Source organism: Poecilia formosa, unplaced genomic scaffold (genome assembly GCF_000485575.1).
Source record: "Poecilia formosa unplaced genomic scaffold, Poecilia_formosa-5.1.2 Scaffold232, whole genome shotgun sequence".
Classification (NCBI taxonomy): Eukaryota; Metazoa; Chordata; class Actinopteri; order Cyprinodontiformes; family Poeciliidae; genus Poecilia; species Poecilia formosa.
Window position 1 is genome coordinate 522734 of NW_006800171.1, and position 14561 is coordinate 537294.

At 39.8% G+C, this 14561-nt stretch overlaps 1 protein-coding gene across 3 annotated transcripts; it reads right to left on the minus strand.

The window, feature by feature from the left end:
- Positions 1-8189: 8189 nt before the first annotated feature.
- Positions 8190-12309, minus strand: kcna2b (potassium voltage-gated channel, shaker-related subfamily, member 2b). 3 transcript variants are annotated; one of them, XM_016680113.1, is made up of 3 exons: positions 11811-12309; positions 10849-10972; positions 8190-10244 (listed from the first exon to the last, which is right to left on the minus strand). In XM_016680113.1, the coding sequence occupies exon 3, from the start codon at positions 10129-10131 to the stop codon at positions 8629-8631; it is 1503 nt and encodes a 500-aa protein (XP_016535599.1). In that variant the 5' UTR covers positions 10132-10244; positions 10849-10972; positions 11811-12309; the 3' UTR covers positions 8190-8628. The 3 variants fall into 3 exon arrangements, with proteins under 3 accessions (XP_016535599.1, XP_016535600.1, XP_007568957.1); XM_016680114.1 differs by lacking the exon at positions 10849-10972; XM_007568895.2 differs by having other exon boundaries at positions 10849-12309.
- Positions 12310-14561: the final 2252 nt, after the last annotated feature.

The following is a 14561-nucleotide window of genomic DNA, read 5'->3' on the forward strand; positions in this document are numbered from 1 at the left end:
AAATTGATGGTTCAATATATTTTTATTACAACCAATGGACAATTTTATGCTTGGTTGAAAGGGTGAAATGTATTTGATTTATTATTATCAAATAGCTAAAATAAAATTTTTATAGGAATCACAAAAAAGAAAGGCCAACATAACACACACAGTGCAAAAAGCCACACATGTTAGATATAGCGTGTACATTGGTTAAAAGATAACTGAATGAGAACATTATGAGGAAAAAAAAATCTCACTAAAACATTAGCAAAACATGCTGCAGCATTATGGCTTTAGTTGATGCCTTTAAACTCCTATTAAATATTGAATTACTGTTTTTCATAATGTATGTAAGACATTTATTTTTATGTACATAATTAGGATAATAAAGCAGTGGAAAAATACCCATTAGTTATCATGAAAGATGCTAGACTGCCTTTCTCTGCTAACATACCGGAACCCAGTCAACTGAGACGTCCAGAGGGAGTTCTGCACTCCACCTTTATGTCTGAGAGGAGAATCAGCTCAACCACCGCGCATTACCTCGGTGCTTAGAGCTGCTGGAGGTAGAGGGTAATGAACAAGGGAGAAAAATCTGTTAGACATGAAGTGCCAGAGAAAGCAAAAAGTGGAAAGACTCAAGTACAAAAAAAACAAACAAACAAACAAACAAAAAAACAAAGGCAAGAGCAGGATAAGCAAAGATGAGGGGGTCTCAAAAACAGCTGATATAAGGACATATTCATACATTTTCATGAACAGGAATGCCATATTAACTTTAATTAGCTTTCAAGGACGCTTTTGAACAATTATTCTAAAAGCATCAATAAACAACTTTAACAAATTATAAGAACAAGATGAAAGTTTTGGTGTCCAAGTTTGAACTTACTGTGGATTTTCCTTTCAACCAGATCAAATCAAAGACTCAAATATAAACACACCTTCAGCAGTTTATGGACATATGTCCCTTAGCAACTTGCAGGAAGACGCATATCAATGATCTGATGGCTGACCCAATCAGGTGTTCAAACACAACAACAACCCCACATGCATATTAATATTAGTTTGGGAATATATGAAGTGGGTTAATAGGCTTCTGGAATTAGCTTAAAAGTCAGTATGGGTGATGTCTAGTGTGTCCTGTCTATGTTAAGTGAGGACTTTTGGAGAGCCCTTCAGCACAGCCAAAAAAAAACACCAAAAAAACAACAACAACAAAAAAAAAACAACCAATAAAACATAATTTGGTAGTACCTAGTTCTACCAAATTAAGATTAATTAGAAGTAAGCCCCTAAATATTCAGACCTGACTTGAATCTGCTAGAGAATCTGTGGAGGCAACTAAATATGTGGTGCTCATTATCAAAATTAAGACAGAGGAAACACCCAAAACTCTAAAACCGAATTCTTATTGCCAAAAATATTTTTCAATTGATTAATAAGAAGCCTATAAACAATTTTCTGTAAGTAAAATGTAAATGACAATAGATTTTATTTTCCTCAAAAGTTATATTAATTTATTACCTTTTAATCAAAAATGATAATAGAATAAGCACAAAAATAAAGCCAAGTAATTGAAGGAGTGCAGGTAAATGTGTGTGAAATATAAAATCTAGAAGTTTATGATCAGTACAGAAATTTTCTCGTTAAAAATGTATCATTATTGGACTCATAAAAAGAAACACAACAGTAACTTGTATTTATATAGAAGTTTCTTTTTTTTTTTCTTTTACTGACATAATCATTTAAACCATTACATGTTCCAGTTTTACAATATTTTTAAAATAATGACACTGGAAGATTTTCCTGACTACCGTATTTATGTCCATCAGAAGTCCATGTGTAGAGCATGGGTAGCAATTCCGACACATAATTCTTCTTTAGGCAACAACGTACAGTTTGTTTCAAGGGCTTTTCAACACAGTGGTGAAAGACAGCAGTTACACAGAAAATTGAGAAGAACCATAGGACTAGTTAGGCTTTATGAATGACACACAATTGGCTCAAGGTATAGAAAGTAGACAGATTAAGACACAAAGTATTTAAGCAAGGCCCGTGTGTGCTTCTTCAACAAACCTCATTCACTGCATTTGATTTAATGACATTCAACAAAAAGCAATAGTGAAATATTCTGTGGTAGTACACATGTTCATTTTTCATTTAAATTGTATTATATATTTACTATATGTTCATATATATATATATATATAAATTGTGATTAGATTAGCAGCATATATCTCAGTTTTGAAACACATGGGAGTCTATACATAGCAGTAGCTTTAAGCATTTTAAGACAAAAGACATCATTTAAAGCAGCTGGAAACTTTAGATAAATTAGCATGGCGACACAAGTGCAATCATCTGTAGTCCTTCATAAACAAAGCCTCGTGTAGGTTTTCCATCCTCAGGCATGTCCATTAAAATAATTTTCCACAGGCAGTGTATGTACACATTAGTACACAAGCTATATGTTCAAATGGTCTGTGTGGGATTTTGTGTGTAAATGTCCACGAGTTGGAGGAGTTTTCTGCAGATCCCATTCTGTTCTTTGACTCCTGTTGGATTCTCCAGGAGAACAATTTTTGTCTCAGCAGTGTGTCACTTCAGTTGTGTGTTTGGTAACAAGAACTGAAAGAACAGGGCCCAAGGTCAAGCTTAAAGAGACATTGATGTTCAATAACAGAGAGCTTAGAGAAGCACAAACCACTGTAAAAAAAATTATAAAAGAGAAAGAATAGGAACTTGGGCGTAGGCAGTGTTTATTTTACATCCTCTATCACAGGGGTCCCCAAACTTTTTCCTGCGAGGGCCACATAGCTGTTCCTTTTTCTGGTCTGGGGCCGGTCTTCGGTTTTTGGAGAAAGAAACCTTAGAACATTCTTGTCGACGGGGGGGCGACGACGACGACGACGACGACGAGGAGACATTCGCGCTTGTAGATAGATTTTTACCCAGAATGCAAATGGAAGAAACCGTGAGTGAAACGGTGACGGGACTGACTGGTATAGATTCCATTGAGGGAAAGTTAGTTTCACATCTGCTCAAGAGTCCCCCCTGGTGGTTGAAGAAAAATCCACATATAAACCAGAAAATACAATATGACAAAAAACACTGAATGCTCTCTGGTATGAGCAGGCGGGCCAGATCCGACATTGTTCAGGGGGCCGGACCAAATGACGTGGCGGGCCGGATGCAGCCCGCGGGCCGTAGTTTGGGGACCCCTGCTCTATCAGATGTACTGCATCCTAGGACATTTTTTCATGCTTCCTGCAATATAGGCCTTGGCAGACACTATAGTGTATCCCATAAGCCAACACATCATCTGTAAAGCACATCTCCTGTGTAACAGGGCATTCTTTCAGTGTCCCATATTCGATGCACTATATGCATATGGTATGTATACAGGCTGTAAACAGTACACATGGATACATTAGAATACACTGACCGCCCCTGTCATTTGAGCTAGCAGTTAACAGGACTAGCTACAACGTTGTCTCTAAAAGCTCAACACTCGGCTTATGTGTGTGTAGAAGCTTCCCACTGCTCTTGTCTCTCCCGAACACACAAATGCACAGATATGAATGTACTCCACACATCAAGCTTGATGGAACGATATGTCAGTGAGAGGAGCACTCAGACGTTTCCTTGGAGAATTATAATACACTCAGCTGAGCAAAAACTCTAACTGACCCACTATGAATCTCATTGCATCCACTGGACTGGCAGCAGGTAGTAGCTGTTGTGCTTTTATTTGGACAGTATTCAAGACACTGAACTGTTGGGAGAAAGAATGAGTAGCTAACATCCAACCTTAGATTTCCAGGACTATAATCATACTTTCCCTGTTTCCTGTCATAAATTATCTGTAAAGACTCATTGACATACAGCACTCTCTTAAAATGGATTGTGACCCAAGTGAGTATTGGATTAAGTCAGTTTAATACTTAAATGTCATTCATCCTAGGCAATGCTACAACTTTAAAGGGCGAGAAGTTCTACAAAAGCAGAATAATACAAGTTGAAGAGGAACAGTAAACGGCAACCCTGCCTGTTCTACATTACTGCATTTATGCATAATAGATTGATACAACAGCTGAGCTAACAGGATACTAAACAACTAAGATACATACAACAATCAGGCCTAACATAGAGTGTTTTCTCCATTTTGCTGTCGAAACAGCCCTGACTTCTCCACTCCTAAAGGTGTGTTGTGTATCAGTAGTGTTAGCTGTATGTCCTTCTAAGGTGCTTACACAAATGTATAGACCAGGGGGCTTTGATTCTTTCTGGTAAACTTTCACTCTGTACTTCTAAAAGAAGACCAGACCACAGGGATAACATCATGCAGCTGAAGCAGCTACGTATTTAAGGAGGTATTGCCAAAATGATTGTTGACCAGGAAGGAGAGAAAAAAAAACACATAAAGATTCAAGAAACAAACTCATTGATCGACAAGCACCAAAAATATAAATCTAATCCCTGCACCTTTTTCATAAGAGAAAAAATAATGCAGCAACATAAAATTTATTCAGTCTGGGCGCAGATTTATTTCATATACATAAGAGGCAGGCCACTATGCACATCATACAGGACAGCAAGCTGTCCACCATGTTCCTAATGTTCTTTCTTTAGTGTGCTGGATACCCTAACCCTAACCCTACCCTACTATAAGCAAACTGCACAAGGGTTCCTGGCGTAACATTGAACAAGCATCGCATCGACACTGCCGGCTTGCTAGTTCTCACAGTGAATTTTGATTCCACTCGTTTTCCATGTGAATAACGCACATGCACCAATATTAACTTCTTTTTCAATTTGAGCTACAGTTGCTCATCTGTTGCATTAAGCCACATGGCACACTTATCACTCAACACATGGATTAGTCAACAACTGTCCCTTCCGTGAATCCTCATTGTAGATACTAACCACCACAGACTGGCAGGCCCCTCAAAAGAAGCAGTTTTGAAGATGATCATGCATCACAAGTTGGCTCTCGTCGAATTTGCTTCCACAACCCATTGTCTTTTCTTCCAACACATTATCTTTGAGGAGAAAATACACTCTTGCTACCTAGTATGTCCTTCCCCCAAACAAGAGACACAATAACGGAGTCCAATGTTATCTACTTCTTCTGTCAGTGATTATGTTACAGGTAATAAGTGCATGTTTTTCAGCCTAAGATACAAGAGGGAACATGGTTTTCCTGTACTGTTTCCACAGTACAGGAAAATAGGTGCCTTAATTTGATTTGTTCCAGATGGACGTAGTTTACTAATTTGGATTTATTGATTGGGAGAAAATGACGTGGGCATGACGAAGTAAAGCATTACATTAAGTTAATAAATTAGTATTAATGCTTTTACTGCAGCTACAGTACTGCTTAATGTTGTCAGCAAGTTTCTACATACAATTTAAAATGCTAACAATTATTTTGATACCTGAATAACAACCACAAAAACAAAAACAAACAAAAAAAAATGTAACAGTCCAGGTAAATGACAGACCTTATAACACTCAGAGTAACTTTAGTTGAGCTCCTTCTTTGGTTGAATGTGGTTCTAAAAACAATAGCTTGGAGGACAATGCAGTATAAAGCATAAATAATCAAAATCATACATAAGGTCGGTTTTCTGCAATATATATATAAAATGCACCTGACGTCAGCTTCAAGATAAAGTACACGACATATTAAAGCTTCTCCTTAATCTCCTCATAACATGGAATGATTTGAAGTCCAGAACAGCAAAGATTTATGTTGGGCAGTGGTGTTAAAATCTAACTTCACAGACATTTATAGGTTGTGGAGTGTGGGGCATGTCCTAACACGGAGGTTATTTCAAGCACAGACATTTTACAGAGTTTCTTAGAGTTAAGCCATGTGTACATCCAGGCATTTTGAGATTTTGTCAAATGAAAACACAGTGCATATTTTCAGACGGCTCCCACTTAAACTCATAGAGATTTGCTAAAACAATGTACAGCACCTGTGGGGCGAGTTGTAAAATGTCTCTGCTGCTACTTTCAGTGATGATTTAAAAAAACAAAAAACCTGCAGGTTACTAGAACAGACATTGAGTTTTCATTTGCAGCATACCAATTAAAGATGTTGAAATTAAGATAAAAAAATATATATAATAGGGATAACTATGTCCAATGGTTGTACATGATTGCAAAAAAAATGTTAAGTTGTGCCCTGCTCTCCCTTACAGTCAAAGAGAAACAGGTACTGACTCTGAGCAATACAGTAAAAATACTCCCCACACCCTTGAGCATTGAAAACATAAATGAAACATGTATTTAACACAATAAAAATATACTACAAAAATATCAAAAATATACAAAGTAAACATTCTCATTGTTCAGAGATAACATTTCTTTTACTCTTCTAGTTGTCAGAACTTATAAGCCCAATAATTTGGGTTATTAGTAGAGATAATTGCTTGTCCCCACATTGACCTCTAGCTTACACTAAAAGAAACAGAGCAAAGGGATGAATGCTAAATGCAAGTCTCTGCTTGTACTGAAACATCATTATGACTGGTCTCAGACTCTCTATGTTGCTCTGATGAGTATTCCCCCGACAGAATAATGTGATTCTGTCTTTCTTTGAATCGGGGCCTAGGCAGTTTGAGTAGCAGATAAAAGTTGCCCATGAATTCTCACACCAGACCTTTTGTCATTACAAGCTAGGTTACAAATTCATTAAAAAAAAAATGCTAGCACTAAAATGATCTTGACTGTCCATTTTTGTCTGGAGCAGTTTAAGTAATATAATACATACAGGTCCTTTTCAAAAAATTTGCATATTGTGATAAAGTTCATTATTTTCCATAATGTAATGATAAAAATTAAACTGTCATATATTTTAGATTCATTGCACACCAACTGAAATATTTCTGGTCTTTTATTGTTTTAATACTGATGATTTTGGAATATAGCTCATGAAAACCCAAAATCCCTGTCTCAAAAAAATCAGCATATCATGAAAAGGTTCTCTGAACGAGCAATTAACCTCATCATCTGAATCAACAAAGTAACTCTAAACACCTGCAAAAGATTCCTGAGGCTTTTAAAAACTCCCAGCCTGGTTCATTACTCAAAAACGCAATCATGGGTAACACTGCCAACCTGACTGCTGTCCAGAAGGCCATCATTGATGCCCTCAAGCAAGATGGTAAGACACAGAAAGAAATTTCTGAACGAATAGGCTGTTCCCAGAGTGCTGTATCAAGGCACCTCTGTGGGAAGGAAAAAGTGTGGCAGAAAACGCTGCACAACGAGAAGAGGTGACCGGACCCTGAGGAAGATTCTGGAGAAGGGCCGATTCCAGACCTTGGGGAACCTGCGGAAGCAGTGGACTGAGTCTGGAGTAGAAACATCCAGAGACACCGTGCACAGGCATGTGTAGGAAAGGGGCCACAGATGCCGCATTCCCCAGGTCAAGCCACTTTTGAACCAGAAACAGCAGCAGAAGCACCTGACCTGGGCTACAGAGAAGCAGCAATGGACTGTTGCTCAGTGGCCCAAAGTACTTTTGTCGGATGAAAGAAAATTTTGCATGTCATTCGGAAATCAAAGTGCCAGACTCTGGAGGAAGACTGGGGAGAAGGAAATGCCAAAATGCCAGAAGTCCAGTGTCAAGTACCCACAGTCAGTGATGGTCTGGGGAGCCATGTCAGCTGCTGGTGTTGGTCCACTGTGTTTTATCAATGTCAAGGTCAATGCAGCAGCTATCAGGAGATTTTGGAGCACTTCATGCTTCCATCTGCTGAAAAGCTTTATGAAGATGATTTCATTTTCCAGCACAACCTGGCACCTGCTCACAGTGCCAAAACCACTGGTATTACTGACCATGGTATTACTGTGCTCAACTGGCCTGCCAACTCTCCTGACCTGAACCCCATAGAGAATCTGTGGGATATTGTGAAGAGAAAGTTGAGAGACGCAAGACCCAACACTCTGGATGAGCTTAAAGCCGCTATCGAAGCATCCTGGGCCTCCATAACACCTCAACAGTGCCACAGGATGAATGCCTCCATGCCACGCCGCATTGAATGCAGTATTAAAACACATTTCTTCTATTGGTCGGATGAAATATGCTAATTTTTTGAGACAGGGATTTTGAGTTTTCATGAGCTGTATGCCAAAATCATCAGTATTAAAACAATAAAAGACCAGAAATATTTCAGTTGGTGTGCAATGAATCTAAAATATATGACAGTTTAATTTTTATCATTACATTAAGGAAAATAATGAACTTTATCACAATATGCAAATTTTTTTAGAGGGACCTGTACTACTGGTCCCTTTTTGTTGCAATAATGAATTATTATTTATTAGGCTACTAGTTGGCTACTGATGCAAGCAGGACAACCACTGTTACAAACAATTTCTACTGTATAAGACTAACTCCATGCAGACATGAGAATGTCCTAAACAAGATGACTGGCAGTTCTGGAAAGTGCACTGTTTATTCTGTGTGATAGGAGAACACGAGGTCTTCTCCATCTACTGTTTGTGTGAGTTCATCTTGCTCTCACCTTGTTCTGCGTTTTTATCCTTGGTACTATAATTCATGAGCAGAGGGAGACATAAATTCACCTTTCTGCAATACTCACAATGTTTGACCTTCCATTGCAAGTCACATTATACATCTGTTCGCATTTTAGTGATATTTACGAAATTAGTATTGACCAGAGTGCAGTTTCCTGTATTTTTGCCCTCTGGTCTGAAGTCCTCAGTATTGTGGTTAACGGGCTCCTGGATCTCAACATAGTCAGACTTACTGAGGGTGGATCCGCTCCCACTTCGACCACTCTTCTTGAGATCATCAGCAGAACTGCCTTTAGGCACACTTGGGATATTCAGATACTGCGCTTGTTCCTCACCCTCTGTCTCTCTGTGGTAGAAATAGTTAAAATTTGATACAATGACAGGCACGGGCAAGGCAATAGTCAGCACACCAGCGATTGCACAGAGAGAGCCCACAATTTTTCCTCCGATAGTGGTCGGCACCATGTCTCCGTAGCCTACAGTGGTCATGGAAACCACTGCCCACCAAAATGCTTCAGGGATGCTGCTAAACTGTGAATGTGGCTCGTCTGCTTCTGCAAAGTAGACAGCACTAGAGAAGAGAATTACACCAATAAACAGGAAAAAGATTAAGAGGCCCAGCTCACGCATACTGGCCTTCAGTGTCTGTCCTAAGATTTGGAGACCCTTAGAGTGACGTGAGAGTTTGAAGATGCGAAACACCCTCACGAGACGGATGACACGGAGGATGGCCAAGGACATGGCCTGCTGGCCAGCCTGGCTATCCTCTGGCCTTTCCGCAAGCTCTGTGCCCAGGGTGATGAAGTATGGAATGATTGCCACAATATCTATGATGTTCATAATGTTACCAAAAAATCCAGCTTTGCTTGGACAGGCAAAAAATCGAACGAGGAACTCAAAAGAAAACCAGATGATACAGAGGGTCTCCACAATGAAGAAAGGATCTGTAAAATATGTCGAGGGGTCGTATGTAGAGGTGGAGTTGGACATGGAATGCAGCGGGTAATTGTACATCTCCTCATCTTCATTTCGGAAAAGTGGCAGTGTTTCCAGGCAGAAGCTTACAATCGATATAAGAATCACCATGACGGAAATGATGGCAATAATTCGAGCTGGACCCGAGCTCTCTGGGTATTCAAACAGAAGCCACACTTGTCTCTGAAACTCATTTTCTGGCAGCGGTCTCTCCTCTTCCTTTATAAAACCTTCATCTTCTCTGAAAATTTCCATAGCCTCCTCACCCAACTCATAAAATCGGATTTCCTCAGAAAATATGTCCAGAGTCACATTGACAGGCCGGCGAAGCCTCCCACCAGATTGGTAGTAATACAGGATGGCATCAAAACTTGGCCGGTTCCGGTCGAAGAAGTACTCATTCCGGAGGGGATCAAAATACCTCATCCTTTTCTTGGGATCCCCCAGCAGTGTATCTGGAAACTGAGATAGGGTCTTCAGCTGCGTCTCGAAGCGCAAGCCTGAAATGTTGATGACAACCCTCTCGCAACACTCATGGTCTGGCTCTGGGTCATACTGGTCATGAGGCTGACCTGAGTGTGTCGCTGCTTCATCTGCAGGGTCGCTGGTGGCAACCTTCATGGTGGAGGAAGATGGGGCCTGCAGCTTTCAGACAGGATGGGGCCACAGTGGGCTGGATGTGAACCTTCTTTGCACTTATGGGATCGGGCACAGGCACCTCTGCCTGCAAAAAGCTAAAAGGACAGAGAGGAGAGGAAGGCTGCAATATTAATGTAACCACTTGTTGTTCAACACTGTATTTCGTATTACATGAAATAAATGGTAACATTCAAACTGAATTCATTTTTTTCAGATACTAAATCACTACAAAGACAAACTACCTTCAAGTGTGTTGTGTAGATTTGGACAAACACACAGCAAAGGAGTAGATACTGCCAAGTAAAGAAGAATTAGGGACTGGGGTTGAACAACAGGAGTCTCCGTGACTCTGCTGGGTTTAAATATTAGGTTAGGAGTTCTCTCTCACATAAGCACCCTGCAGGATCAATATTCTCACCATAATGCTGTATCCAATTTTACAGGGTGAAATTACAACAAGCAGATCTGATTAAAAGTTGAGTGCTTCTCACATTCTCAAAGGTGGATGCTCAGATTATACATGTGACTGGCATTTTTCTAAAAACGAAGGAATTTAAGTTTCTATTGCTTTATATTTCAACTATATTTGGGAGGTAGTTCATGTTACCTTTAAGATGTTAAGCTTGTTATGAAGTTGAAATCAGTATTCCTGAATACAATCTGAAACTTAAGCCTATTTGTCTTTTAACAATAATATACCTTGATGACAATGGCTCAGGTGATGAGTTTGGTCCAAAGTAAGCCCCCTCTGATAGACGGGCTCGTTTTTGAAGGGTTATCAGTCCCCAGATGACTCTGCCTCTGCATCAAGGCGGCAGTGGGACTACAGGAGGGGGGGACAAGGTGTGAGGATGCTGGATCTACCCCCTCCTCCCCTCTGCGTCCAACAGAAACATGCTGGGCAAAAAGTACTACTGACTGAAGCTGTCTGGCAAGGTTATGCTGGGAAAGGCGACTTCTCTTATAAGATAATTTGAAAATGCGGTCATCAGCAAAAGCGGACCTCTGTTTTCTTCAGAATAACATGTGGACGCGACAGGCGGCAACAGCCAAGGTGATCCTCTGCAACCTCTAATCAGCAGAGGCGCTGAGGAAGGGAGCCTGAGCGGGAAGCGCTGCTGGCAGCATTTTTATTCAGACACCCCCATGCTTCAGCAAATATGTAAGGCGCAATCACCTGTTTGATCCTCAGACATGTTTCGCCCCGAGAGGGCTTTGCATCTCTTTTAGGTCTTGAATTGTGATTTTTAAAAGCCAACCCCATGCACATTTCACCATCTTTTTTTTTTCTGATAGGAAATATCCATGAAAAATAACAAGTGATGCGCATAACAAGCGGATGCTTTATGTTCACAACCCATTCCATGGACACGAAATCCTCCGACGACGTATTTAATCGCTATAACGTACGTTTTCTCCGTGACTTTTAAAATAAAGCAGCCAGCCAGGTTCATGCACTGGGATTATCATACATTTAACGGCATCTTGTTCGGTAAAGTCGGATTAGTTTGGAACGACAGGTGCCAGACATGCTCAAGCCATTTGCAGCCATCCTGTTTGGAAGGACAGCCACAACAATCTTCATGCACTAAACAAAGCAGCATAGCATTATCTTCGTACTACAGGATTGCTTCAGAGGCTAATGGCATGCAGGAATTCACCGGGATTCTCTTGTTGCGCAGACGCATGAATTTTTATCCAGTTAGTTTCTTCTTTTGAGTTGCCTTCCGGTCGTTCTTCTGCTCCTTGGCATCTGTCCGTCTCAGCATTGGTTTGACCAACAACAACAGCGGCTATGGGTTTTTTTTCATCACGACCATCTGTTTTTGAACCGCCGGCTCGCCTTCTAATTTCTCATATTTCACCGTAATTCACCATAGTTGAGATGAGTGGGCTGCAGTTGGGCATTGCAGCGCATACTAAAAGCTTCTTGTGCGCCTCGCCCTTTCCCTCTGCGCTCCCTCTTCCCCGACTCTCCCGTCCTTAGTGGTTCACATTAAAGAGGAAGCGTCGACAGTCACAGAGTGGGGGAGAACACGCGCGTCCACAGAGTGAATAAAACACCGGTGTTTCCCAAATGTTGCAAATCTAACAGATGCGACTTAATAAACTGATTTGAATGAGTTCAGCGTTTTATTTTTGGTACTATCACAGCAAAAACAAGAGCTTGTTTTATATTTCTGTTTGTAGATATCCATGCCTTGTGAACTGTTTTTAAATTGATAGTTGTTACTTAAAAAAAATGAATTATTTAAAAAGTGTTGCGTGTGTCTTTATTCAGTCCCTCAGATTTATATTGTGTCATTTTCCACCATTACTGCTGCTACAAACTATTTCATGAATGTTTTAGCCCACAAAACAAAAAATGGGGCAGATGGACAACTTATTAAATGCCAATGACTTCTGCAGATTGCATTTTTTTTATTGTTGCATACATGAGAACTGGTTGCTGTTACCTAATTGTGCATTCTATTTATTTATTTACTTATTTTTTAATAAGAAGAATAAAGCTAATAAAAAAAAATCCCCTGCCCAATCTTTTCTACATGAGGACTTAGGTCCAGTATGATTGAATTGAACATATCTGGCTGCAATGTTTTGAGAGGTCTGAAGTTGTGCCATTCTCTTTCTATTTTGAGGTCATGGATTGAACAGTGCTGGGACAAATTACATGCAGTTTTGTGGTTATAATGTGACAAATGGGGTATGAATACTTTTCCAAGCCTTTGTTTAAAACTTTTAGACACCTGCAGGATAGTAATATGTGAGCCACTTAAGGTAGATGTTTAACGTAAAAGGCTTTATTATCAATTAACTTTTTTTATCTCCTCATCTTTATCATGCAAAACACAACTAAATAAAAAAAAATGATGCCATGTTATTAATGTTCTCACAAAGGCAATGATGACCTGCTCTTTAAATTATTAATCACATGAATTAGCATGTGAAGTTTTGCTCTCCTATAGTTGTACGTCTTCAGGTTTAGACCACCACATTCTCCTGATCTACGCCACCCAGATTCCACCTTTATTCCAATCTCTTTGTGATAAATGTGCAGAAATGATAAAACATTAAGACATTTGACAAATCAAACATCTGCGGCTTTCTCTGCTCAGAGCTGATGACCAGTTTCTGCACTGCTATCTAACAACAAACAAGAATTTGCTCCATTAGAAATGTATTTTATTTTAACTGTTTTGACACACAGTGGTTCCGTTTCACAGGTCAGTCCCAGTCCTTATTATTCCAGACCCTTAGAATCAATTAATAACTTAAATGCAATCTGTCTGACAACAAGTAATAGGCTAAAAGTGCAAAAAAATGAAATGAATTAATGAAGTTAATGAAGTTCAAGCACAGTTAAGAAACAAAATCATTTTGTATCAATCAGTCCGGAAAGGGTTACACAGCCATTTCTATGGCTTTGGGACTCCGTGCAACCAAAGTCAGGCCTATTATCTACAAATGGAGAAAACATTAACAGTGGTGATGCTTCTTAGGAGTGGCCGGCCTACCATAATAATAACGCCAAGAGCCACACTGATGACTCATCTGGGAGGTCACAAAAAACCTTGAACAACATCTAAAGCACTGCGGACCTCGCTTGCATCAGTTTTTTGCGTCAGCATTTTTCGCTTCAATAAGAACAAAAAAGCTGGACAACAATGGCATCCAGCTCAAAGTTTGGAGCTAAAAACCACTGCTGACCAAAAGGAGCAGAAAGGCCTGTCATCTTTGACGGTCCCCGGGAAAATCCTCACCTTTTTTCATGCAGTGAGAAAGACAGAGGTGAATGAGTGGAGGATGGTGGTGGGGAAGAGACAAAATGAAGAAAAATAGGGTTATGACAGCTGACTGCAGGGGAGGAGCTTCGTCCTGGATGACCTTTTCTGGTTCTGCAGCATGTGAATCATTCACCTATGAACTGCAAAACCCTCAAATTACTTAGGTAATGCACTGATGTGTGAACCAGAGTGAACATCAACACATTTGTTTGAATTTCACAAAACACACTGATAAAGTTATACTCAGTCACAGACACCCTGAAAAGAAAGGAGCAGGTGTAGAAAAATAAACACATGCAGCATTACAAGCAGTTCTGTCACATGAAAATTTCTGTTTTCTGTTCTTACATCACAACACAATAGAAATACAATATTGAAAAAAAAAGACTCATTTATCTTATTTTAAAATTTTATCGTGGTATAGTGGGGATGTTGCTGCGTTTCTCAGATTTATTAGTGAATCTAAATTTAGGTGTAGCAGTAAAAGTCTTTCTCATTTATTTTACGCATCTATCCAGTACCTCGCCTCATCCACTATGTGTACTCTGTCTCTCTGGAGTGGGCTTCTGGGCCACAAGGGACCCTGCACAGACCAAACCAGGCTCAGGAAATGAGTGTGTGAAAAAA

Coding starts and splice junctions, on each gene's coding strand:
- kcna2b (XM_016680114.1), bottom strand. CDS start 10,131: ATGAAGGTTGCCACCAGCGACCCTGCAGATGAAGCAGCGACACACTCA.